Source organism: Telmatherina bonti, assembly GCF_933228915.1.
Source record: "Telmatherina bonti genome assembly, chromosome: 1".
In the NCBI taxonomy this organism is placed as follows: domain Eukaryota; kingdom Metazoa; phylum Chordata; class Actinopteri; order Atheriniformes; family Telmatherinidae; genus Telmatherina; species Telmatherina bonti.
This window is the reverse complement of record NC_136619.1, coordinates 24,668,613-24,696,050: the sequence shown is the minus strand read 5'-3', so window position 1 is coordinate 24,696,050 and position 27,438 is coordinate 24,668,613. Positions and strand designations below refer to the sequence as shown.

At 37.9% G+C, this 27,438-nt stretch overlaps 1 protein-coding gene across 2 annotated transcripts; it reads right to left on the bottom strand.

Annotated features, from left to right (window-relative positions):
* Positions 1–867: 867 nt before the first annotated feature.
* Positions 868–27,150, bottom strand: usp10 (ubiquitin specific peptidase 10). Of its 2 annotated transcripts, none has more exons than XM_079241396.1 (15): positions 26,913–27,150; positions 16,051–16,119; positions 15,659–15,704; positions 15,183–15,242; positions 12,167–13,384; positions 9,367–9,458; positions 8,893–9,002; positions 8,755–8,810; positions 8,568–8,671; positions 8,008–8,107; positions 7,464–7,644; positions 6,934–7,099; positions 6,173–6,317; positions 5,294–5,359; positions 868–3,975 (listed from the first exon to the last, which is right to left on the bottom strand). In XM_079241396.1, exons 1-15 carry the CDS (start codon positions 26,931–26,933, stop codon positions 3,788–3,790), a joined length of 2,622 nt encoding a protein of 873 aa, XP_079097522.1. In that variant the 5' UTR covers positions 26,934–27,150; the 3' UTR covers positions 868–3,787. The 2 variants fall into 2 exon arrangements, with proteins under 2 accessions (XP_079097522.1, XP_079097523.1); XM_079241397.1 differs by having other exon boundaries at positions 12,167–13,381.
* Between the last annotated feature and the right edge of the window lie 288 nt (positions 27,151–27,438).

Genomic DNA, 27,438 nt, shown 5'->3' with positions numbered 1-27,438 from the left:
AACAAAAACCTGCCAGATACCAGCCATCCAGGACTGGAGTTTAACATCCGAGATTATCTCTTTAGAAAATGTATAATTTGTGACTCCTTCATGAAGAAAAAAATCAAATCAACATACTACACATCACTGAAAAACGTGCTTCAAACTGAGATTTCAAAGAGTAACAGTTTGACGGTATAGCAGAAAACCATCACTTGACAATCACCTGAAGCTGCAGTCTTTACCTCATTTGGTGTGTCAATCATACGGCCTTGGAGGAGTTTTCACAAAGCGACTAAAAAAGCTGAGGTATTTAAGTCCAGTGACAAGACTGCAATCTCGTACTGGGGGTTCACAGGAGAATTAGGGTTGAAGCTCAAGGACAGCAATTGTGATTTTTGTCTCAATGATAGCTTGGGATCACAGGGACATTTCAGACATCAATTTCCTTGATATCAGGAAATGGATAAAATTAGGACAACAAATCAAGACAAGGCTGAAAATTCAAAGATTTTCCCAAATCTCTCCTCAGTCTAAACAGAAGACCATCCAGATAAGAAATCATTTATGATAAATCAATAATAATCATTAACTTTGTAATTGCAAAGTAAAATGGTTAGCTATAAGGCTTCCTACATTTTGTGCAGTGAGCCTGGCAATTTTAAACATATCTGCTGATGTTATGGAAGTACAAATTTAAAGCAAAACAAGGGGCTGAAGGAATGCATGAATATAGGTTGTTTGCCAGTAGGTGTGCCAACATGCCATTATGCTCCTAAGGCTGTAGGCCCATTAATAAAAAATAAAAAAAATCCAAATGGATCCATGAATGCATTCTGACATTAAGAAAAATACATTTGATTTTAAGTTTTAGAGCCAAGTGCTGCTTACCGTAAAACCAAACTGAAGCTCTGCTCTAGGCTTCAGGAGGAGATAAGACAAATACATATATATATGCAGTAAAACCATTTACATGTGTTGTAGACCAAGAGTCAGGATCATTTTGTTGTTTTGCTTTATTGTGCACATTGTTCTGAAGGCCAGTCCACTGTGGAGAAAGAAAACCATATACTCTTCAGACTACACTTGATTAGCAAACTGCTTTTTTTGCACAATCTTTTATTTGAACAACAAAAAAAAATAGTATGCTGGAGGCTTAAAATCAAAAGACAGAATAGACTTTGTTTATAGGTCAATATCCCAACAGTTCCCAGCAGACAATAGTGTTAGGAGCACATACTGATACATTATTGAAGCTTTTCACCAGCACATTTTCTGACCAGCCCTCAGACACAGAGATAAAACTGTACAACAGAAAGCTCAAGGTGTCTGTTTCAACCACCCATCTTCCAAACATTCTTTGAAATGGGAAAGGAAAATATGCTGAATGAACAATGTCACAATTTGTGCAGAAATGACAGAATCCAGCAGTGCAACTGAACTGATGCAACAACTGTCTACAGAGCATGCCATTTCCTTTGTGCAATGAGATGGCAACAAGACCTCGAATGGACAAGGCAATATAGTCGTAGATTGAATGGAAGGCAGCAGGGCCAATATAAATGTCCTTTGGTTAACTTGGGAAAGGGTCTGACCTTGAAACCCACGAGAAGTCAATTGATACTATGCACCACATACTGGGAGAGCTAATATTTCAATCGAGCGAGTATTTTTTGAAAACAAGTTTAATTTCAACTTTAGTGAGCCCAAGAAGCCTGTAAATTTACAATCAAATGGCAAATTAAACTAGCTTAAAAACACTGCTCTTAGAATGTAGGAAACATATCACACGTTGCACCATATCTCCTCTTTGACACTGGAAAAGTGGAGTAATCCATCTCACCAGTGTACCGTGTTTTTGACAAAAACTGACATGGGAGAAACTAAAGTCCATACAAGACAGAGGAGAGGGAGTGGATATACTCGAGCCAATATGTTAACACTGAGAATCTGATACTGGTGGTTGGAATGAAATTGATCTTCAGTGATCGGAAAAGGAGAGGGGAAAAATAATTTTTTTTTTTTTAAAATTCAAGCAAAGAACTATTTAAATTTTATTCGCTGTTGTGCTTTAGTCTTAATTTCTGTCAAATACCAATTCTAATGCTCGCATTTTATTCTGTAGGGTGTGAGAGCAACAAGACATCCAAAAAAAATGATCAATGGTAAAAGAAATAAACAGCATCATTTTATAACGAAAAATAAAATCACAAACGAGTGAGCCAAGAATCAATATCTTCAGGCAAAGCAAACACTACCTTTTGTGTGCATATGCAAGATCTTCATGTAGTTTAGCTCTGATATAGTCCCACTTTCCCCTCAATGCTCAGTTTGCCTCAACAGGAAGGAAACACTGCGCCACACAACAGTAAATACAGAGGCGTCGGGTACATTCCCATAACTCTTCAGGCATTGCACTCAATAGCACACCTGATTTGGGTTAGACATGTATACAGAGTGAAAAATGTCACATTGAACCTAAGGCAGCCCCCGCTTTATGCTGAGTTGGGGGGGGGGGGGGGGGGGGGGGGGGGTGTTAGAGGGTTGTGTGGCCCAAAGCTACACTGATAAACCACAAATACATAGATGGAACCTTCTGACAAAAGACAAGAAAAAAAATGGATGAAGACAGAAATGTACAAAGTAAACAAGGGCAGGTTTTTCAGAGGGATCTGTCTTGATCGGCTGCCACTTCTCCAGAGAAGGGATCTGAGTCTAATAACTGGCAGAGTCTTTCAGGACCCAAACAGGTTTTCGGTCAGCTAGAACTTTTTTTTTTTTTAATTCTTCTTCTTTTAACATTTGAATCTAAATATTCGTAAAATATGCTTTTGCCTGTCATATAATCATCAATCAGTTTATACTTTGTGCACAGAAGCTTATTTGTCATTAAATTCTAAAGCACATTAATATTTTTTTTGTGTGTTTTTTTTTTTTTTAACAATTTTACTAAATCTAAACCCAAATACCGTAACACAGACCTCAAAACAATGAAGCTGTGAAGTTCCCATCCAATGCACCACCTCTGTCTTTCAGTTTTTGATGGCTCGAGTTGTACCTAGATTTAAAAGCATCATAAAAGTGAGAAAATGGAGGAGCAGGTGGGGGTGTTGATGGTGGCAAAGAAGAACACAATCTGGCCTTAGGAGGAGAGATTCATGACAATGCTGGTGCTGGGCCTTTTCAATGCACAAGGGCAAACAATAGGCTTTTAAGCTGCTGAAAGTTTATTCGGCTGACAGTTCTCCTTCACTAAAAGGCAAACACTTGTTATTTCCTTAAAAAAAAGATCATCTGAATAAGAGAATTACCTCTGCAGTCCACTTGCAGCCTGTGGTAGATAAGGTCCTCCTGTGTGAGTGAGTTCATCGTTTGCCATCGCAGCCAAGCTGTGGGCTCAGTCAGAGGTGAATCTCAGGTCCTAAAGTATAACCCCAACCCTGCCCTTTGTCTGTTCCAACAGTCCTTCCATGCTGCTTTCAAACAAAAAAGGAAAAGAAACAGCAGTGGTGTACAGAGAAGAGAGCAGTTCCAGGAAAATCTTCCTGAATGCAGCTTGCTTCTCTTCTTCCAAAAATAAAAGGGTGACAAGAAAACAGTGTAGGAAAAGCTGGTTCTCAGGAAAGCAAGGACAGAAGGGAAGAAGAGGAAAATCTTGCATGAGAACAAGCTGGGCAGTGTTCCTGTTCATTAGTTTGGTGTGTTTGTGTTTTCTGTTGTGCATTGTGTTAGTGCATCATGAACATGTTGCATGTGTGTATTTCTGAATATGTTCAGGTATTGTGTGTAGGGACGTGTATGTGCGTGTCTACAGCAAGTCAACGCGGCGGTAGTACAGCAGGTAGGCGGTGCGCTCTGCAGTCTGCTTCACCACCTGGTACTGGTTGATGACCTTCACTGCCTGGTCGTCGATACGCAGCCAGCCGTTAAGACCAATGTGGAAGACATCAGTGGTGTAATGGCCGCCAGTCGCGCTGTTTCCATGGTGATAGACAACTGGTGGAATCAAAAAGACAGTGGGAGAAAAAGAAATCAGTGGAAGAAAAAAAAGGGCACATTTTGTAGCTATCACACATCCTTGATTTACAAGTTTGGGCACGAATGTGCCAGCAGTTTCCCACTGCAAGTAGTTCAGTGTGGGCCACAACTCCACAATGTGGAACTTGCTAGGGTCTTGTTAATTAAATCGGCTACATTTTCTGAATCAAGTGACAGTACAGCTAAGCCAATTAAAAATGGAGCAATTTTACAGGCAAAACAGATGCAGGAGACAGGCAAAACTGTCAATCTGTCCACATATCAGTCATCTGTGTCGGGCATAAATTGGCCTGTAGACAGGAATCGGTTCTTCTCATTCACGTCAAAGAATCGGCTCTTAAAGTTGGTTCATTACTCATCACAATAACTGATCAGTTCATACAGTCAAGTGGAGCCCGCCTTCCCTGTTAGTATGCACAGTTCTCTCAGGTAGAACGAGACTAACAGTTTGTTAGAAATAACATCAATGTAGTTATACCAGCCAAGCACACCGTTAGCTGGAGGCTTAAAAGCAAGAAAATACCTCAAGAAATAATTTAAGTGTACAAAATATTTGAGTACAAAACAACGGTTCATCACACATCAGTCATGTGTTGGGGTGCATTTGAGGAGGAGCAATGTGAATGCAGAGGGGAGGGGATTTGTTAAGGGCAGCCGTGAAAAGTTGAAATGATCAACATTATCGTCCTTCAGTAACTTCTACATCATATCATTTTTAGTTTTATATTGTCAGAAAATACTACAATGTGACAGGCTGTAACAGCTACTCAGTGTGTGTTGTTATGGAGAAACAATACCATCAGACTAAAAGGCATATTTAAAAATGTAACTGTCAAAGATTACATATTTTTAAATCTGTGAAAGGGATTTCTGATTTTAATTTTGTTTCATACACGTCACAACTTCACGACGAGGAAAACAATGGAGTAGAGAAACTGATTTGCCGTTCAAGGGCATCAGAGGGCTTTATAATTCACATTTTGCCAGTCATGTCACTGATTATGTTACTTATTTGTAGCATACACCTATCTAAATCTAAAGATAATCAATCAGTACAACTGGTTTATTTCATTTGTTGCATGTTGTACCTACAGATTTCTCAGTTGAAAAGTTTAATACTAAAGGACAAAGTAATGTGAAACAGTAAAATGTTCTGCCTGTAGTTTGTATCCTGATTATTGTTATTGTCATTAAGGACTAAAAATAAGTCATTTTATTCTTTTTCCCAAAGTGGCAATGTACTAAAAAGTATCGTCATCTTCTTTCACAAACACACCTGCAAAGAGCCTGTAAGTTCTTTGGCCTTTCACAACTTTGCTTCGCACTCCAGAAGACAGGAGATCTGAAAGAAGTTCAAAGAAAGATCCATGATTAAACCAAGATTATGAACAATATGTGAAACAATAAATATTGTGTCTCTTCCAACATTTTATCCTAGTAGTTTAAGATTTGCACAATTTAAACAATCTTAAAACTGAAAATAAGATGATACAATGCTATGCTTCTGCACAACTGCATTTTTGTTTTGTTTGGTTTTTTTGTTTAACCTGTCTGATATCATGACAGCAGAATTATGGGCTGGCTGCTGTACAATGTTGAACAAATTTTCTCTGCCAAAAGGAGCGAGCATAATTTTAAAAAGCTTTAAATATCAAAGCAGAAATGTGGATGATATAAGAGGTAAAATAATCAAACAAACCTGAGGGAAGCTTCCAGTGTAAGTATGAATATAAACCTGTCTACAAATATTTTTACAAAGTTCACAGCAACACTGTTATACTGATACAACTACAAATTCTATAATTAAATAAAGTTACCATTTATCTTGTATAAATTTGAGTGACTTGGCAGTCTGATCCAGTCACAAAGATGTTTTTATGTGACAGTCATGCGCTGAAAATAATAACCACTCCTTCCTAACACATAAATTTGTCTTTCTCAACACCACACAAAAAAATTTTAAAGGATCCTTTCTGGATAATTTTTTTGCTCTGTAAACAGAAAGTTTTGTAAAAGTTGAGTGACACAAACTTGGACTATTTTGTTAAGGCCACTCTACACTTGTCATGAGTGTAATTATTTTGTGTGTGCACTGAAAGTATGCGAGTCCAGTTTAAGGTCTAGCAAACCCAGGAGATTGTGTGGCCTTGTATACCTTTACTGATTTCCAGGTCAACGGGGTATTCAATGTTCTTCGTCAGTTTCTGGCAGCCCCCAGTCTTTTCAAAGACAAACCTCTTAAGATGGAGAACTAGCACAGGTGGTAGCTCTTCCAGAGTTACTCTTCGACTTATCTCAATCTGAAGGCAAACACACAAAGATTAATAAGACATGCAATAATAGGGACGGTTATCGTCGCAGTACTAAAATACTATTCAGTGGTTTCATTTTTTAAGACTCAAAGCTTTGTTTGTAGTGAACAAAAATTAAATAGTGTAAATGAGTACCGTATTTAAAGTGTACTATGCACTTGGACATTTCCTTCAAATTGACTCGGAAACAGTACAAAAAATTGATTTTGCAACAATCAAGCCATGAATTAAGCTGTGAATCAATATCTCCAAAAAAAGAAAGGGAGAAAAATGACAGGGGAAAAAAAAAGATCTGTTAGAAACAAAACACCCACTACACAGCTGTGTTACAGATGTTTCCCAGCTTAATACTGAAGGACCTTAAAGTTCTAGGTTTTCGAATTTTGTCAGTCATAAGGTCTGTTCTGAGGATGTATATATCTGACATTTTCTTCCTTAATATGTTGAACCCTCAGCGCTTCAACAAATACAAAAATATATTTAATAAATAAATTGTTTTCCTTTGTCAGTAAAACCTCACAGAATATGGTCAAAGTCAAAATTGCTAAAATAACTGAAAATGAAAAGTTTGCAATGACAGAATCTGTATCATTATTTTATTTACCTCTTGCTTGGTTTTAGAAGTGTATCCCTGCACAGACTCTCGGGCCACCAAGGTCTCTAGAGCTTCCTGGACTGTGCGGATCTTCTCAGATTGGATGTCAAGCTGCAGCGTGAAGAAAGGCTGCAGAGTGGCTGACTCTTTAGAGTTTTGTTGATATACGACTGATCTAAGAAAGAAACAAAGTGTCCAATTAAATATTGTATTTTAACAAATATTAATGAAGAGGTTCATAAACTGCTCCTTTAAGTCTAAAATATTTTAGTCCCTCTCAGTACTTTAAGGCAATGTTGTCTTCAGACAAAAAAAAACAAAAAACAAAAAACACCCCAACTGTTTAAAATGAGAGTGAAAAAAACTTTACATTTGTTCACAACTTTTTTATTACTGTTGGGGCATCACAAAACATGACAATTGCTTATGCCTTAAAAAGTTCATGCTCATTGGTTAAGCCAAGCACAATTGGCAAAATTATGATTTGCAGCAAACTGTATAGAGGCCATACCAAACAAGAGAATAGTCTGTCACTATACCTGATGTGTCCACCAAAGATATCGGTGATGGGTGTGCGGACAAAGTCAGCTTGGCGAGTGATGGAAGTCTTGTTTCGAGGACCAACTTGTTCCCACTCGTCATCGCTTCCGTCTTCCTCTTTATCAGGAACATCCTCCTCTACTCCAGGTTGGGACTCTGGTCCATTGGGTGTGGGAGATTCTGTTAGATATATTTTAAAAAAGATGTTTATGAACTCATAATTGATGCTTAGGAACTTGTTACTAATGCTATTTGAAGAGAAGCTACAAATAAAGTTTTACATTTGATGGGGCATCACAAAACGAGTATATATATATATATATATATATATATATATATATATATATATATATATATATATATATATATATATATATATATATATATATATATATATATATAAATCAATCTGACAAAGTGTTATGTAAGCCAACAGTTATGTTAAATCAGAGTGGCAACTATATTTCAACAATAAATTTAATTAAAATTTTCTCGTAATTATCAACTTATGGCATGTTCTGGTAACCTATAAAAGTTGCTTACTTTCTTCCTGAGGTGAGATTAGTTTTTTCAATGCCAGCATTTCCTCGTGCAATCCGTTGAGTGTGAACCCAAGGTACTCCTCCGCATCTTCTTGTCTACCCTGCAAGCATGTCAAAAGTACACCAGTAATGATTAACACACACAAACAAAAAATACCTGCTGTCGAAAACGCTAGTGCGCACAGAAATGTGAATACAATCATTCATTGAGGTATACTGAGAAAAAGTGTGCGCACATACAGGATGAGTATAAGCCTGATTAAATATCAAAAAGAGAGACATCTGGGGGGGGTTTGGTCACTTCTCTTCATTAAAACTGTTTCAGAGTCGAGTCAGTATGTGGAAAGCACGAATTATCTTTATTCAGAAAAAGACATCCAATTAAAAGAAAAGAATTTTCTTTTAAAGCATCATACTGCTCCAAATACTGTTTGTTCCAGAGTAAGTGTACTTAAGAGTTTAATTAAATGGAGAAGAAAAAAAAAGCAGAAATAAAGCAGATCCTGACACATTGCTTTGCAAGGAATCTGCACTTGACCAAAATGATACAACATGTCCTACCTTTTCTGAAAGACTTGACTTGATGAGTGTGAGGAGTCTATAAATGTAAGTTGGTTCAAAAGGTGTGCCAGGCCGTATGTCCTTTATGACCTTATCACCTACAGCTATAGGAAAAGCAACAAATCATAAATCAGCGGCACAGATACGAAATTATCCCAAATGTTATCAGTTGCACGAATCATCTTACCTTGTTTGGTTTTAGATGGCACAGGCATGTTGTTGAACTCGTTCACCAACCTTACACTGTCAGAAATAACAGCAATGTCTCTCAGTGTGCAACATGGACAAATTTGACATTAGCTTGCAAAACTGTAAATTTACTTACAAGTTGTCTATCATGGGTGTGGATGTACATGGTCTCTGCGTTTCATTATGCAGAGGAATAGACTTCATCAGGTGATACATGGGAGGGCATGCAATCAGGGCCTGTAGGGTCTAAGTGCTCAGAGTCAAGGAAGAAAGCACAATTGAGTACAAACTACATGATGGACTGTTTAACAAATAAGCTGTAAGATAACTGTAGCTGGTTTTAACTAGCTTTCTAAACTGGTATGTTTTTAGCTTATTTACTATAAATCTGGGAATACCATTTAGTGTTTGAATAAAACCTCTCTGCCTTTGTATGACCTTTTTTAAGTATAGCTTAAAGTATAGCTTAAAAGTTTCTCGGCATTTCACAACGGTCTATGTTAAAAGCCTTGATTTTATGTTACCCAGTCTTTCAATTAACACACGTCAAAAATTTAAAAGGTATGTTGTACAAAAAAAGTTGATGCAAAATAAAGCAGGTAAAGGATACAGCATTGATATAACACCAGTTTCCTTTGTTGATCAGTCCTCTTGGCTGCAAAGACACTGGTTTATGTATCAACTTCACATTCTCAATAAGTTCTGGGGATTCAAACAAACACAGTTCTTAAACAAGTAGTTTTGTTAAACTGCAAAAAATAACGCCTGCCAGCACATTTCTGCATGTACATACAGTCACAACATCAAAGTACTAGATTTTTTTTCCCAGAGTCACAAGTGTCGTTATAAGGAGCAGCAAATGTACCTTTTCCCCTTTTATTCTTGTCTCTAGTGAAAAGAACACTAGAGACTGGCTGAATAAAAGCAAGAGTTTACTATACCACGCCTAGGAAGGGAGGCAGTCATTCAAAAAGCACAGCTCCCATGGTAACGTGGATAATGCTCAACTCATCCGACTTCATCTGATTGTGATGAATAACAATATGACATGAGAAAAAAAAGTTTTGTATTGTACTTTCACAGACCCCAAGTAAAGTAAGCTTAATAAAAAATGAATTACATTATCAGGAAAAAAAAACAACTTCTCGGTGCAATCACTTGCATAACTGTGCTAATTATGTCCTTTGATTGTGGTATGCTCGGCTCTGACACAAAGCTATTTAAATATCCTGATACTCTGAGAAAAGGTTTTCCCCAAATCATCCATTGGACGATACTGACTGCTGATTTTACAAGTTCTATTTAGTTATCAAACTTGGGCAAAACTCTACATTCAGGTAAAAAGGAGTTTTTTTTCATTTGCGCTGCTATCTTGCATATGCTCAGGATTGGGGACTGGATCGAATGAAAGATTTGACGCAATCAGTCAGTTTTCCTTAACTAGGCTATTTATGAATTGGTTTTAAATGATGTGTCTGTAAAGTGCCCTAAGATGACATTGTTGTGAAGTGATGCTATACAAATAAAGTTGAACTGAAAATTGACTTGTTAAAACAACAGTACCCCTTATCCTGTAAATTACTTTTCATAAACAGGGAGCATATAGTACTTGGTCAGTTATTTACAATGACAATGTATATCACCGTAGGATCCATTTTTAATTTTCCACACCTTCTGGGTGTAGATGTAGTATTAAGGAGTCGATTTAAATAAAGAGAAAAAAAGTTGTTTCTGCAAAACTGAATATTGTTGTAAATCATAGCTGTGTTACACTTAGACTTAATATAGTTAAAGACTATACAAGCAGCAGCCCTATCACTACATGGGGGCTATGTCAAAGTATCTTGATCTTTTTTCCAAGTTTAAATAAAAAACTTCACATTCAAATGTCCAGTGCTAAACACAAGGGAAAATTTCGATCTGCCTATAATCTCATTACCACTACAATCTGTAGTCCTGCTACAAAGCAGCAGTCACTTCCAGAAGAGATGCAGCACTTAAGGTCAGTAAACCAAATTGATGCTCTGTATCGTATGCAGTGTCTGCAGTTTGACTCTATATGTTAATAATGGTCGAACAAAGAAAATGTAAGATGATTTTCTGGTTCATTCACACTTAACTAAGCATGTTTATGTCAAATGGCAAAAGACATTGCAAGCATTAAAAAAAATTCATTTGCATCTCAAGTTGTATGCAGTGTGGCCCAGAGCATACCATAGAAAACACACTGGTGAGATAGTGTCTTTTTGATAAGATTGTTCAAAACAGAATTCAAACCAGAATCTTGGTGGGCAAATAAATGTAGACTATAGACAATCCAAATACCTTCAATCATGTGGTTTAAACAAGGTTATCTAATTAGCCAACTTTGCAGGAACCACTTGTGTGTGTGTGTGTGTGTGTGTGTGTGTGTGTGTGTGTGTGTGTGTGTGTGTGTGTGTGTGTGTGTGTGTGTGTGTGGGATTATGCAACATAAAATATAAGTCAGTATTTTGCATCATGTATCTAAGTTTTTAAAAAAAAAAGTTAAATCAGAATTAAACTGTGTGCAATCCAACCTTCCCTAAATATAGTGACACTACAACTGTTTACTTGTGTGACTGAATTAATGACATTTCAAAAAGCTATTTACTTCTGTTCTACATCAAGTGTCTGTTCACTTAAATGAATACAGGAGCTGTGAATTTCCCTTGTTGGCTTTCAGGTCAATCAACAAACAGATGTTTAAGTCATCGCATAATATTTCTTTGTTAATCCGAATAGTCAAATGCCAATCTAAATCACACCTCTAAAAGGGAAGAGCTAGATATCCATTAATGCAGTACTGAACAAAAATATCTGACTATATTGAAGCTGCACTCAAAAACAATGTTTTTAAAAAAAAAAAAAAAAAATTAAAACAGTAAAAGCAACTTGCTGTCTCCAAAATTTAACTTTTGGGGACATGATATTTAAAGGGGCCAAATGACAAAATGTGCCACAACAAAGCAAGACACTGGCACAAAAGAAAGAGACCATCTACCTGTGCTAAAGCTGTATGGGAGCATTCCTTTGTTCACAGGATGTCTTGTCCACAAGGCATTCTTGGCCTACTTATAGTATTGCAGTGATGAGATAGAGTAGGTTATAAATCTCACTGATGACTTAATACTAGACAGCTATACAGCATTTATTTCTGCCATCTAGTGGTTCTCTCTTAAACCTTCATTTGCAACAACATACTAAGTGGTAAGTGCAGCATGAAAGCCATGTGCATTTCTTCAGATGTTTACGGTGTCTTGTAATCGGAAAGCCTCTTAAAACTGAGTGAAATAAGGTCTTAACATTTCCATCAAGTGGACAGAAAAGAATGTAGTAGTAAATATGATTCTTTTAGCAAAAAACTTCACAAATATGCAAAGCACTAATACCTGCAAGTTTAGGGGCCATAGGGTCTTCTGACACATGAACAGGATCTTCTTTAAACTCCCCAACCTTTTCAGGCTGCTCAGGAATAGCAGGGGAGGAAGACACAACTTCCACAACATTCTTTACCTCCACAAAGGCCTGAGGGCCCCCAGGCAGAGGCTTGGAGTTGTGAAAGAGGCTAGCCCAAGATTTGGGAAGATTGGCAGTAGGTGCAGCTGAGTTTGCAGGGGATTGTGCCTGCTCCATCACTATGGCCTGTGAAGCAGAGTCTGGGATGAGATGCTGAGTCTGCTCCTCACCCTCACAGTCATCTTTGTGTCCGTCTGCACTGACAGGAGTATTAGGCTCATCTAGCCCATTGGCCACCCCACTGTCTGAAACCTCCCTTCCCTCTTGTTCAGTAGTCGTAACGGAAGTGATGACAGAGGGGGTGGCCACAGCGGCTGGAGGAAGAGGTGATTTTGAGATGGGGCTTTGTGGGGTATCTGAAAGTTCAGGGCTCTGTTGATCCAATTGATCAGGCTGCTGATCTGCAGTCCTTGGTCCCTCTACCATCCTTCTGCTTTGAAAGGAGGGTGGAGGGGAGGAAGTTGCATTGTTACCATCTGATAAAGAGGCAGCTCCACTCGTTAAGTCCAGAGAAGAGTCATCAGGGCTCTCACAAGTCCTCTGATTGGCAGTGGATGTGGAGGCAAACACAGCAGCTGTTGAAGTTGCTGTGGAAATGGGTCCTGGGGTGGGAAGTTCAACCCCTGACAATACCTTACTGTCCACATCCTCAGTATTGTGGTGTGGACCTCCGAGTGCATGTCCATTCACTAGTGCAGTCAGAGGTGCTTCATCTGTTGCACCACTGCTGCTGTTTCCACTAGTTGATGGATCTAAGTAGTTGTAGTACCCGGGCGGTCGCTTTTTCTTTTTCTTTCTCTCTCGCTGTCCCAAGCTACCAGAGAGACCATCTATCTCCTGGCAGGCCTGGTGATTGTCAAGGGCTGACCCCTCAGAGTCAGGTCCATCAAGCGGGTTGAAATGGCTCCCATCGGGGATGTCAGCCGCTGGAGGAGCCATCTGTGGAGCCTTCTGGGCTGACTGGCAGCCCAGGATGAACTCTGGAGCCTGTGGATTGAGTGTGCTGGACACCTTGTACAAAGGATCATTCATCCCAGGCTTGGGATCCATCACCTCGTCAACACCAAACTCAATGTGCTGGTAGTCTTCTGCTGCGGAGAATATTTGAGTCAATTAAACACAACACACAGTTGCAAACAAAGTCTAAATCATATAAAACAGATACATTAAAAAGCTGTCCTGTCATTTTTTATCTCCACCTCAGTCTCTTACAAAGTCCTTCAGCTGAAAAAGTAATCTATCCCTCATTTGGGCTGTGGTATCAGGCATGAAGTGAATAGGAATTTTATTGGGGGTTTTTTTGTTTGTTTGTTTTTTTATATGAAACATTGCTTCTATGTTAAGTCATATTTCTCATTGGCTTGGAGTGGTTCAACATTTATCATTTACATTTTAAACCTGAAGAGGAAAACAAAGTTGGCACAAAAATAATTAAATGTTTGTTTGGGCAATTATTTGTTGATGTGATATTGCATCTTTGCATAAAAAAGGGGGGGCGGGGTGTAAATAGCATGTAAAATAAACACACACAGTCCCACCAGCACCCAACTGTGGTCACCTCACATGACACAATGACTTTCCCCAGAATCCGAAAATGGAGAGGAGGGCTTGGTTTGCCCAGAATAGACAAGTCGGTAGGTTTTTTATGAGCGTGACCAAAACATTGGACTTTGCTGCTCATTCCACAGTTGCATTTTGTTTACAAATGTGGCACCAATCAAAAGGAAAACAAATAGGTTTTCCAACAGCAGATGATTTATTGCCAGGAAGTGCTGTTGCAACAAAAAAACTACACCAACCAAACATATTTTCATCTTGATGCTATAAATTCAATATATTTTTGATTATCAGTGTTCAAATGGAAAGCGTTGAAGCTAAACAAATGAAAATGTTGAATTTTTTTTTTTTTTATCAAAGTCAATGTGTACAAACTGAAATAGACAAAAATAGAACAGTTTGTAACTTATAGCTATGATTATTTATGTCAAGGTGTGTTTATTCTTATCTGTTCAAATAATGTTGAACTCTTCCAACTGACCTTAATATAACCTGCAAGAAAAATGAGCAGATGGTAACAAGGAATAAAGGAGTTTACTGAAATAATATAGATTAAAATTTTGCCTGGAATAAATCCTTTGCTTCCAATACTTTGCCTTCATCTTTACTTATAAATTATAGAAATACAATAATAAAAAACAAATTATTTCTTTAAAATACTTATGTAGCATTTTTACATGTTTCAAAGACAGAAATGTAAAACAAGAATGCACCACATGTACATTAGCATAGCTGCTAAGATTATGAATTATTAAGCAGTCAGAAGTGCCAGGTGCAAAGTTGAAAAAAAAGAAAACATTAGTAAGTGCAAATAAGAAAAATCATCCAAGTGACCAAGTTTGCCACCCAAACACTAAACTCTGATGTTCTGTAGGTGTTAAAAAGGCATAAAAAGTTATATTTGGTACGAGGATTAGAAAATATTTTGTTAGTGTTACTGAAATCGCACTTATGTTTGGAGAATTGCATTCAGCGGTAAAACCAATAATGCAAGGATAAAATACAAAAATTAGCAAAACATTAGCAACCACTGAAACCATCCCTTTAGCCCTAGTAAAAAAAAAAAAACAAAACTGATTGTTTTTTTAAAAAAAAAAAAAAATTCAGTTTGTTTTCAGTTCAACTTGGAGCCCTGCAGTTGTGAAAATGCATTAAATGCAAAAGAAGATACTTAGGTATCCTTAGCATGCAAAGCTCTACAGATTTTACAAACAGGCAAGAGAAAGAATACAGGCATATAGTTTAGAAAGCCACCAGTTTTTGAAAACTTGGGTTTTTAGTTTTACAGACAACAGCTAGTCAAGCCACAGGATGTCAGACTCCTCAACTCACCGCAGACCTGCAGTCCCATAGACTCCATAATATAAGGTACAGCAGGAGTGCAGTAACTTCCTAAATAATCAATACAAATCAAGGTAAGGCAAAAGTTAGGTGCAAATGGATACCACTGAAAGAAAGGTGGCTGCAACATCACTTTTTATTTGGTGGCCATTAACAATTGAGGACATCATTACATTTTTTAAATGGTCAGGAGTTGCAAGATTACGTGTTCTTGTTTATTTGGGGGGGGGGGGGGGGGGGGGGGGGGGGGGGAAAGGGACACCGTGCAAAAATATTTTAAATCTTACGTTGAAAAGAAACACCTACTTTACAGGGTAAAAAAAAAAAAAAAAAAGATGTCAAGGTTTTTCAGCAATAAGCAGAAAAACGGTTGTTGAGAGGTTGTGGGGGATTTTGATATTGACATACTTCAAGAAAATACACACACACAAATGGTTACAATTATTAAGCACATCAGGAGTACATACCAGAAGACTGACTGACACATGGAACTTTGTCATTGAATGGCGGAAGCTGTGAAAAGTCAAAACAGACCAAAGTAAAAATAATTTTAAGATTAAGATTTCAAGATTTTAAAAATTCCTCAATATTTCTGACATGAGGCTGAAAGAATAAGTAATGCGAGAAAAAGAAAGAAAAGTTTTAAATATGCCTACAAGGTTAATTTTTCATGGTAAATAACTGATAGCATCTATGCAGTGAGACTAAGTGAAAGATTAACTACAACCCCTGTAGTTTCTGGTCAAAGTCTCGTCTTGAAGGCCAGTAGAGGCCACCAAAGATTCTTGACAATGGTTTACTATCATAGCCAAAAGTTAAATCCTGAATTCTTGAAATACAGCTCCTCCTTTCTTCTTACCTCAACATAACATCGAGGAGTGACAAAGAACTGATTGATCTCATCCGGGCTGAATTCCCCAAAGATGTACTGTGGAAAGAAATAAACTATTAGTTCAGGAGGAAAAAGTCTGTAAAATTCCCTTTTCTCTAAAATATTTTGCTGGAATGACTCCAGAATTACTTAATGACAGTAAAACACAAACATCAAGTCCCTGATATGCCATTTAAAAAGTCTTAATATGGAGATCACACCGTTTATAAGATGTCAAAAGTGTCATCATCTGATATCTAGGCAGTAGGGCAATTTCAAAAGTCTAACGTCACCTGACCAATAGTATAATTCTAGCATGTACAAAGGTAAAGAAAAATCATGAAATGATGAGTCACGCAGTGTTATACATAAAGCATGTCAATAACCGTCCAGTTTCTTTCTTGGAATTAAATCATCACGGATTAACTACCATGAAACCTCATCTTAAACTGAATCTTCAGATGTCAAACATTTAACTTGTTCATTCATTTAAAAACAGATGGATCCAGACAGTTTCTGTTCACTTGTTCTTGTTTCAGCTAAAAATCTAGACTAGTACATGGTCAATAATTAAACTATGAATCAATCACCTGAGATAACAGTATGGCTGCCTCACCAACATGGTCTCCAAAATGGCAATTTACTTTGACACCTTAATCCCAATCAATACAATTTTGCTACATAATTTCTTCAGGAGTACAACATTGCTTTATTCCTTTGGATTTGCATGTAGATAAACCATTGTCTGAATGACAAACTGTGACCCAGTTATGGTTCTCAGCCAAAGAAAGAAAAACAGTGACAGTAAAACCATTTTAAAAAGACACCTTGTCACTGATATCATTAACAACGCCACTTGATGGGTTCTTAAAGCTGTGGGAACTTTTTTTTTTTTTTTTAAATATTTGCAGTTATCGTTTCATATTTAAAAAAAATAAACTATGGGGAATTGCTTTGGGTCAGTTTTACAAAACAGTGAGACAGCAAAAATGCTAAAGTTCTGGTATGTCGGTTGTACGATAAGAGCTTTTAGTAGACAAAACCACTAAAGTTCGAACAATGGATTCCAGAGTGAAAGCTTCTTGAAACATAAGGTAACCCCTGTAATCGTGAACTGGAATCTTTGAGAAACTATAATGACAATCATAACTTTTTGTACTCCTAAATATATTAAATATACTTGTTCTATTGATAGCTTATATCAATACGAGGGCCGGGCATTGCTGCCAATTTCCTGAACTGATGTGTTTCACAAACAGCCCAATTTATTTAGATCTTGATTTAATCTCTCATTTGATTATGCTCAATATTTGCACTACAGTAGTAATAGGGCTGGGCGATATGATAATATACACTGCTCAAAAAAAATAAAGGTAACACTCAAGTAACATGTAGATCTGAAAAAAAATATTTTCATTAAATACTTTGTTCTTTCCATAGTTAAATGTGCTGACAACAAAATCACACAAATTATCAATGAAAATCAAACGTATCAACCCATGGAGGTCTGGATGCCCTTTAAACAAGTCAAAATGAGTAGTGTGTGTGGCCTCCATGTGCCGTATGACTTCCCTACAATGCTTGGGCATACTCCTGATGAGGCGGTGGATGTTCTCCTGAGGGATATCCTCCCAGTTCTGGACTAGAGCATCCGCCAGCTCCTGGACAGTCTGTGGTGCAAATTGGCATTGGTGGATGGAGCAAACATGATGTCCTAGATGTACTCAACTGGATTCAGGTCTGGGGAACGGGCGGGCCAGTCCATCAACGCCTTCGTGTTACAGGAACTGCTGACACACTCCAGCTACATGAGGTCTAGCATTGTCTTGCATTAAGAGGAATAAAGGGCCAAAAGCACCAGTATATGGTCCCACAAGGGTCTGAGGATCTCTTCTCGGTACCTAATGGCAGTCAGGGTACCTCTGGCAAACACATGGAGGGCTATGAGGCCCTCACAAGAAATGCCACTCCCCACCATTACTGACCCATTGCCAAACTGTCATGCTGTAGGACATTGCAGGCAGTAGAACGTTCTCCACGGCGTCTCCAGACTGTCACATGTGCCCAGTGTGAACCTGCTTTCATCAGTGAAGAGCACAGGGCGTCAGTGGTGAATTTGCCAATCTTGGTGTTCTCTGGCAAATGCCAAACATCCTGCACAGTGTTGGACTGTAAGCACAATCACCACCTGTGGATGTCAGGCCCTCATACCACCCTCACGGAGTCTGTTTCTGACTGTTTTAGCAGACACATGCACATTTGTAGCCTGCTGGAGCTCATTTTGCAGGGCTCTGGCAGTGCTCCTCCTGTTCCTCCTTGCACAAAGAAGGAGGTAGCAGTCTTACTGCTGGGTTGTTGCCCTCCCACGGCCACCTCCACATCTCCTGATGTACTGGCCTGTCTCCTGGTAGCACCTCCATGCTCTGGACACTACACTGACAGACACAGCAAACCTTCTTGTCACAGCTTGTATTGATGTGCCATCCTGGATGAGCTGCACTACCTGAGTCACTTGTGTGGGCTGTAGACTTTTGTCTCATGCTACCACTAGAGCGAAAGCATCGCCAGCATTCAAAAGTGACCAAACCATCAGCCAGAAAGCATCGGAACTGAAAAGTGGTCTGGAGGTCACCACCTGCAGAACCACTCCTTTATTGGGTGTGTCTTGCCAATTGCCTATAATTTCTACCTGTTTATTCCATTTACGCAACAGCATGATAAATTGATTGACAATCAGTGTTGCTTCCTAAGTAGACAGTTCAATTTCACAGAAGTGCGGTTGACATTGTGATGTTTGAGTGTTCCCTTTATTTTTGAGCAGTGCAGTTTGGACAATAGAAATTGTCTATCATTTTATATGAGGCTCTATCGTTTGCGCAACGATTAGGTGCTTTACTGCAGTATTTTACATCAAGATGCGATTTACGGCATGCATGCTGCAAGAAATAAACAAACATGGAGAAAGACAGTAGCAGACGCGTTTCAGAGCAGGATAACTCACTTAAAGATGACCAGCCAACCAAAACTGATGAGCTTATTCATAAAAGAAGGGAAATTTCTGTCACATGGATGTGGTACGGATATAAAAAGTCCGACGAGGAACAGACAAAAGACTAACTCAAAGTCCCAACAACGGACTTCTTCACAACAAACTAATTTTATCACTTTCACAAGAATCAGGATAAAGAATTCAGAATAAAGAATAGAGTCAACGAGCAAAAGCAGCATCAAGTGGTGGTGAAAGCGCTCATAATAACCCTAGATGCAAACGCTGCAACAGGCATATACCCGTGAAACGTCACACGGCCATAGTTCCCCAAGATTGAAGATGACTGCTGTCATTGTTAAGCACATCTGACAAATGACTGACATAAAATTACACAATTTTATATTGTTATGTATATCGTTATGGGGATATAAAATGAGCTATTTGGAGATATGAGATTTTGGTCATATTGCCCAGCCCTAAGTAGTGAGATATATATATATATATATATATATATATAATAAATATTGTATTAAAAACCATTAGTTTTGGACTCACTTTAACTTTCATCTGTATTTTCATTTCCTCTTTATAAACAAGGGATGTAAATCTCAGCAACCTTTAAATTGGCACTGTAAACCGTGTATTGAGGACCTGTAGTTGTAAAAACTAGCTTACCCATTGCAGTGTGACTATCATACATGACAATGTTTAAATGATTTAAACATTATGTAACAGCTACCATCAGCTGTGAAATCACATTCAATTTTTTAAAACTCAACTGAATCATTGACATAAAACACCAAGGACAAAAAAAACCAAACTTCTGCATGAAGTAAAAACAAAAGGGCAGTTTTATTCAGTGGAGTCACTAAAAATTCTCAAAGTTCACATCTCAGTTAACATGCTAATTTTAATAAAAATTTTCAAAAAATATTCAACCTATTTTAAGATATGATACAACAGAGAATACTGCAATGACTGTAGATTCAGCTTGTTCAGATGGGTTTATTGTCGCAACAGGCATGACATTTCCAGCTTAACACCTAAGTAGAAAAATACTCCTCACTGGAGCCAGAGTTTTCTATGTTTACCTCCCTGGGAAACTTTTAAAAGTGCTCACATTTGTCAGATTTTTAGCCGGTCAAGGTATTTTCAAACGTGAATGCTGTCTGCTGACCCAAGTGGGATCACCTGTGTGACCACGCATGTGTCTAGGTGTGTAACATCATGGCAGAACTCTGCCTTGGACACAGAACGGTCATGTAAATCAAACTGTATCACACTGTATTTTTTATATACATATTTAAAAAAAAAAACAAACTTGTTCTTATAGTGGTTGGGGAAACACTGCCTCCACACAATCAGATTTACTATAATTTTAATAAATCACAGATACCACAATGCAATTCATCTGTATTGTTGTCAATGACTCAGCATGATCGCCATCTTGTTTTTCTGTTATTACTCAATTGCCATTTTGTTATTAACAGTTCATCATTACTGATCATTGTGTTATTTGGCAGATTATCCTTACAGCACCAGGAGAAACACCATATACGCCACCAAGTGTCCACATGCACATAGAAAACAAAGCAACTGAAAAAAGGCTAAATGAACTCACTAACCATAACGTTAATCCTTTCAGTGCAATAAACAGTGAAACATGAAAGGGAAGGCAAAGAGAATAGAAAGTGCAGCTCAAGCATATGTAACTCTTTGCAAACTAGGCCCCACGGGAGGGCTTACATTGCTGAAATGGCACTACAAGCGACAAACGCCCAGCTATAATCCAACGGCCTCAGGATGGCTCAAATAACCACAACAGAAAGAATCCCCTTTTGCTTCTTTCTGCAAGCATGCCATACGTACCACACTAAGCTTGCACTGCTGTCCGTTTGGACTGTGGATTACAACAAATTAGCCATCTGTATAATTTCAGCACAGCTTCATGACGACATGTGTTTACACGCATACATACATTTCATATTTTTACAGGAAGAGTGTAAATAAAGGTTGGGCATGCATTAAAATAAACTTTTTTTTTTTTAAATCATTCACTGACTGACAATGTGCTTTACAGGTTTAAGGTACAATGAAATAACCAGATGATTGTTGATTACTTCTGCTCCTGAGATTTTTCATATGCAACTGACAATATCTATACTTGTAAACCACTTAAAATGAACAAGAACTTTGACACTTAGACTTTGGCACAAAACACCTAAAACTTGCAAGCTTAGTACTCCGGTCGCATCATTTATTACCATTCTTGCCAAAACGTTTAAAAATTGGCACAGCGCCTCATTCAGCAAGTCTGTGTCAGATGAACAAACTTGTGTTTGTTCCTCACTGCTACACTTTACGCACTCAAGTTTGAAATGCCATAAAGCATACTCTTAAAAGTATTGTGAAATTTTGCTTTTAAAGCCCCAAAAACACTTAACACTGCAGATTTTCAGCATTACTCTATGCTTGATTTTGTAAACTACTAGGGCCATTTAACATAAACTTGGCTAATGAAGGTTGCTTGTACAAGCATGTAGGTGTGGACAAAAAGAGGTCAGCACCTGGATTTAATTGGTATCAGGCTCCAATACTGGAGAACCCTCTGACTCACCGTCTTCCTGGATTGTGTGTTGTCTATTGTCTGAATTTGTGCTTATGTGTATATGAGGTGGGGGTTTTTTGTCTCTCACACTGCGCCTGTGGTACTTTTTTTTGCCCTCCACCCTAGATCCTAATGTACCTCTGTTCTTATCGGTTGTAAGGCGGTGCTGGATTTCCAGCTGTGAGGCCTAGGCTACTCGGGCCTGTGACCCATGTATGTTAAAAGTTTGTCTGTTAAATCTTGGACGAGTTGTTCTTGAACCTGAATTTCCCCTCGGGGATGAATGAAGTTTACCTAATCCTAAAACCTAAACCTATTGACACGATTCATGTATCTGATATCGGGCTGAATTCCCTGATACACTGCGAGAGCTTTTGTGGTTTTGTATTTCCAAATATAAGTAGAGCAAGAAAGCAACTTAAAATGTATTTACAGTCAAGGCTTCAAGTGGGGCTGGGCGATATGACCAAAATCTTTTATCCCGATATAGCTCTTTTTTTTTTTTTATTATTATCTCCATGATGATATAAAATTGTCTGTAATTTTGTGTCAGATGTGCTTGGCAATGACAGCAGTGCCCTCCTTCCATCTGCGAACTATGGCCGTATAACATTTCACAGATAATTGCCTGTTACATCTGGATTTTGCGTCTGGAGTCTATTATGAGCGCTTTTGCTACCACTTGGCGCTGCTTTTGCACGTTGACTCTGTATTTTTTGTCCTGATTCTTGCACAGGTGATAAAATTAGTTATGTAGGAGTCAGTTGTTGGGACAGTGAGCTAGTCTGTTGTTGATTCCACATCGGTCTTTTTATATCCAAACTGCACCCATGCGACAGAAATGTCCCCTTTTTGGAACAAGATCATCGGTTTTGGTTGGCTGGTTATCTTTTAGTGAATTACCCTGCTCTGAAACATGTAGCTGCAGTCTTCCTCCATGTTTGTTTATTTCTTACAGCATGCATGCCATAAATCTCATCTTGACGTATAATACTGCAGTAAAGTACCTAATCGAGGCGTAAACGATAGACATTTTCTATTGTCCAAAGGATATATACAGTCATATGGCCCAGCCCAAGCTTCAAGGGTAAAACATTGTTCAGCTAAAAGAACAGATTAGCCCACAGAAAAGTTGGTCTAGTTCATCATTCTGGTCAATCAGCCTGTATCTGTCAAGGATCAACCTGGAAAAGTTAGCTAACTAATATGCTGCAATCCTGCAATTGCTGTGTGACTCACATTAAGAAAGTGAAGGAAGATGTGGGAATCTCCAGTTTGGCTTGTTTTGTTTATACACTCCTGCTTGTTGAGCTAACAGGCCTATTTCACAGAGCAATGTTAGCCATGTTTTCTCTAATGCACATGAACCTGTGGAGCAATTTAAAAGTTCACAACTAGCACAGTCCCGTTTGAAAGATTTGTAAAAGGAACTAAAAGTTGCTGAAAATCGTCTCCATCAAGACAAGCCTGTCAGATTGAACTTCTAAGAAGTCCTCTTCAGCAGAAACGAGCCCTCTGAGCCGATACTGCAGATCATGATCTGGCTACAAAGCTGTCAAACAATTTATTGTGCCCGTCTTATTTACATATATTTTTGAAGAATTTAAATTGGAGTTATTTTATTCATCAGTTACTTTCTCACCAAGATGTGATGTGTAGTTTACTACAGGCAAATGAAACCTTACAAATGGCAATGGCCATGATGAACAACGTTAATTTAAACAGTGACATTGCTAGATATGCACCAGGGGTGGGAAAATCTAAAAAAAAATAATAAAAAATTGAGTATCTGGATTTTTTGCTTCACAATTTAAAAAATATATTTTTTTTGTTTAAAAAATCTATTTTTTTCCCCCAAATTTACAAAAATAATCCATTATAAAATATGAGTCATTTTTATTGTTTTTACTTGTCTCATTGGACATCATTGCAGCAGAATGATGGTCTGGCTGCTGTTTTGGTTTTTTCCTAATTGACATCAAGAAAAATGACGAGCAAAATACGTTTTGTACATTTTTTTTTTTCGTTTTTAATCTACAAAAATCAGCAATATCGAAGAATCGTGAGAATCGCTATTTAAATCGAATCGGCACCCAAAAAAATCGGAATCAAATTGGGACAAAAGCATATCGTCACAGCCCTAATATGCATTATAATCTGAAAAAACAAACTCAATTTTTTTCCATAAAAGTGGATTATAGTAACTAGTGACACAAACTTTGTCATCAGACAAGTACTGTATTAACCATCCACACCTCTAAAAGATCTGTGCATAGATGATCCCTTGACACACAGTATCGCAAAATACTAGTTTACCAGCCACTAGAACAGCCAGTCATTGGCAGTGGTAGTGATGAAAAACACTTTGAAAATACTCATTCTGTTATACTCAGATAGCATCTTCACATGCCTTTCCAAGAGATCCCATTGGTAAACTCAAAGGAGTTTACCTACAATAACTTAAAGTACAAAATATATATTCTTTTAAAGTTTTAGAGACCCACTCAAATCGCTCCCTGTGGGTCCCAGGGATTCACGACATTGACAACCTATCAACATTACTGTTAAAATGGATTCGCTGTCAACACAGATCATTGTCCAGTATCCCAATTTTAGGCATTGGAATCGGAACCCAAAAAAGAAGATTGGTGCATTTTAATACTTTTTAATTTCTTACGCAACCATTTCCTAACACAGATCCTGTGGTAATGGAAAAGACATTTGTCAAGGCAAATATTAAGGCCAATAGTTTGAGCCTTAACATGCTAAAATCATCAGGACATATCAGAGGCTTATTAAAACAATGTCACAGTGAACACGTGCCACAATCAAAGGCAGCTCAAAAAAGAAGGGTGTGACTTTTTTTCTTTTCTTTTTTTTTTTTTTAAAGTCAGGCAAGGTATATGAATAAGACTCAAACTTATAAGACAACATGAAATGGGATTAAAATGACTAAATGAAGGTTGATGTGCTATTTCACAGAATTAGTGACATGAGATTAGGAAGGAAAAAAAAAAGTTACAAAAATAGAAAAAGAAAAAGTGTGTGGTTAGTTTGGGGGGGGGGGGGGGGGGGGGGGGGGGGGGGGGGGGGGGGGGGGGGTTTGTCATTCAACACAAGACCTTCTCAGACTTTTATCTTATTTTAGAAGAACAAATTTACAAGGCAATGAGACATGAGCTGCAGTTTGTAGCTGCCCATGCAACATATACTGTGCTCTCTAGATCCCTAAGCTAAACCCATAAGCTTTAAAGTTAATGGGATGTTAAGCTCTTCCTGGAGGACACAACTTTAGAAAAAACTAACTTCCAGTTTTGCCTCAATAGTAGTTGACCCCAGCTTATAGGCCAATAGTTTAATTGACAATAAAAAATGTGATAATTAAATCAGATATTTACAATCCAGTTCAGTGTAGCAAAGTAATATTTTGAACACTAACCCTAGCATTGTAATAACTCGATACTGCTAGTAACACGATATGGAGAGTGCATTAAATTATTAGCTACTAGATTGAACAAAGCACTGCATAAATGGAATAGTTAATAAATCACAAATACTTTATAGGGATATCTCAGGTCTTCGCTTCAATTGGCTAAAATGAAATCAATTTTATCAAGCTACTTTTGGGTGTGTCATTTGCAAGATAACACATTAACAGGATAAATAACTTCAAGCTGAATTAAATCAGCCGATGCTGACACAAAACAGCCTTGACTTTAGGTTTTAGATTGCTTGTTGTTGCTTTTATAATACTTACTTCATCAACCTAAAAATGTGTTACTTCTCTTAGTAAATATTTGTCACAACCATATTTTTCTGCCCCTCATTCATCCTACATAAGAAAAAAACTTTTTTTTTACATTGATTAAAGTCCAAATCTTCTGATTTCAAGACATACATGTCAAGCTGCACACCTTACACCATTCACATCTAATAACACCCGCCACCATCACAACAAAGTAAATCAGAATGACTGAGTTTATATCAAATGTTTATACGGTTATATATGCACGTTATTTTAGTGTTGACTTTTCTATACATCTGACCCATAGAAACGCTCAATTGATTTTTTTTTTTTTTTTTTTTTAAAGGACAGGAAGAGATGTAAAAGCAAGCTAGATTTCCTAATCTTTAATCGTTAACTACGTTCACCCCACCCCTCCACCCCATCAGAAATATAATATAGACGTCCCTGTTTTAGGTACTTTTTTAAAAAAAAATTATTATTATTACCGTGGACTTTTGTTTCAAATGTAACATTTCAACCAGTAACACATTGAAAAACTTTAGACTTGGCATGCTGCTGCTTGCACACCTTAAATGGGCCTTCCCACATGACAGTTAACTTTCACAAAAACACGATCAAACTACTATGTAAAGTAGTTTGATGAAAACTAAAGCATAAAGCGTAAAGCACAAGCTGGTTACACGGTAGCACACGCAAATGTTGCATTCTGTTTCTACTTATCTTCAAATCAAATAAATAATGGTTATCAACGAAGGCCCGCACTGTCTGAGTGTATGTAGCTACCCAGCTAACGTACTGACAGAAAAGTGTAAGCACACCACCTGTAAAGCTGTTAGCTTGCTAAAAGCTAAATGAACACACAAATGTTGCAACTTATCTTACAACAGCTTAGAAAAATCTAAATTCTAACTAAAGTGTTCCACGAAAATGTTTTAACTTCCAAACTACCAAAGGCAAAGCCAATTTGGAGGTATAAACTATTTTTTTTTTTTTTTTTAAATAAGCCATATGAGTAGGCCGTGGAGCCACCAAGCAGGTGGGCCATGCGTACACGCAGCAGTTTTCTGTCAGTTTTCCAAGTAAATTAACACATGACACTTCTAGGATCTCTGTCCAAAGTATAGCTGGTGTCAGAGCAGGCATGCTTATGAGTCATGACGCTAAAGAAACCAATCAGATAGATTAAAGCAGTGTCTAAAAGTAAGGATGGCTGATATGAATGGAGAGACGTGGGGCCTGTAAGCTAACGTTGCCATGCTGGTTGATTCAATGATACTTAAGGGGGGCATTAGCAAGCACTTTTCAGCACCAACAATTTCAATGACACGACTTGCCTGGGCTGACAAATAACAACGTTTAACTAACTAAAACACAAATGTAGTATGCCAATACGTGTAATTAGGACGTTGCATATCGAGGAGCGGTCGTAAAGCGATAAATAACCGTTATACCACGTTGAAACGGAGTTGCTGTGCTGGCTAATGTTAGCCTACTAGCTTAGCTACCTGGTTGCTGTAAGAAGCCATGCTCCCGGTGAGATTTTCACTCCTCCGCTGACAAGATGAAAACTCCCCCCGGAAAGGTAGTATAGGCTTGTAATGATAACGACAAAAAGTGCTCTACTTCGACGTCATTGTCAATTATCCAACGATGTAGTGGCAGACGAAAGTTGTCATCCATGAAATGCCTCAGCAGTTCATGCTGCTCGCCTTGCCGTCACCGCCATTTCCGTCTAGCATCTTCCTCGCCTGTTAGCCGACCCAGCGCGCGCTCGCTTGTAGTAGCAGCGTGAACTCCAAAAGTAAGGATAAATACTTCCGGTGATGATTCGCTGCGAGACTTCACAATAAGAATGTTTCTCTCGTGCAAGTTTTTATTCTGATATAATAAATGTAACGTTGCCTGTTATAGTTCTGTGCACCTGCTGGATTTTCCCTCTACCTAAAACATAACTGTTGGAGATTATTATCATTATTTATTTATTAGTATAGGATGGAAATTACAACAAAATGAGGCGTAAGTAGCTCTTAA

Coding starts and splice junctions, on each gene's coding strand:
- usp10 (XM_079241396.1), bottom strand. CDS start 26,933: ATGGCTTCTTACAGCAACCAG. Junction 9,459..12,166: donor TATGGCCCCTAAACTTGCAG/GTATTAGTGCTT, acceptor TTGAATCCCCAG/AACTTATTGAGAATGTGAAG. Junction 7,645..8,007: donor AATCTCACCTCAGGAAGAAA/GTAAGCAACTTT, acceptor TATATCTAACAG/AATCTCCCACACCCAATGGA.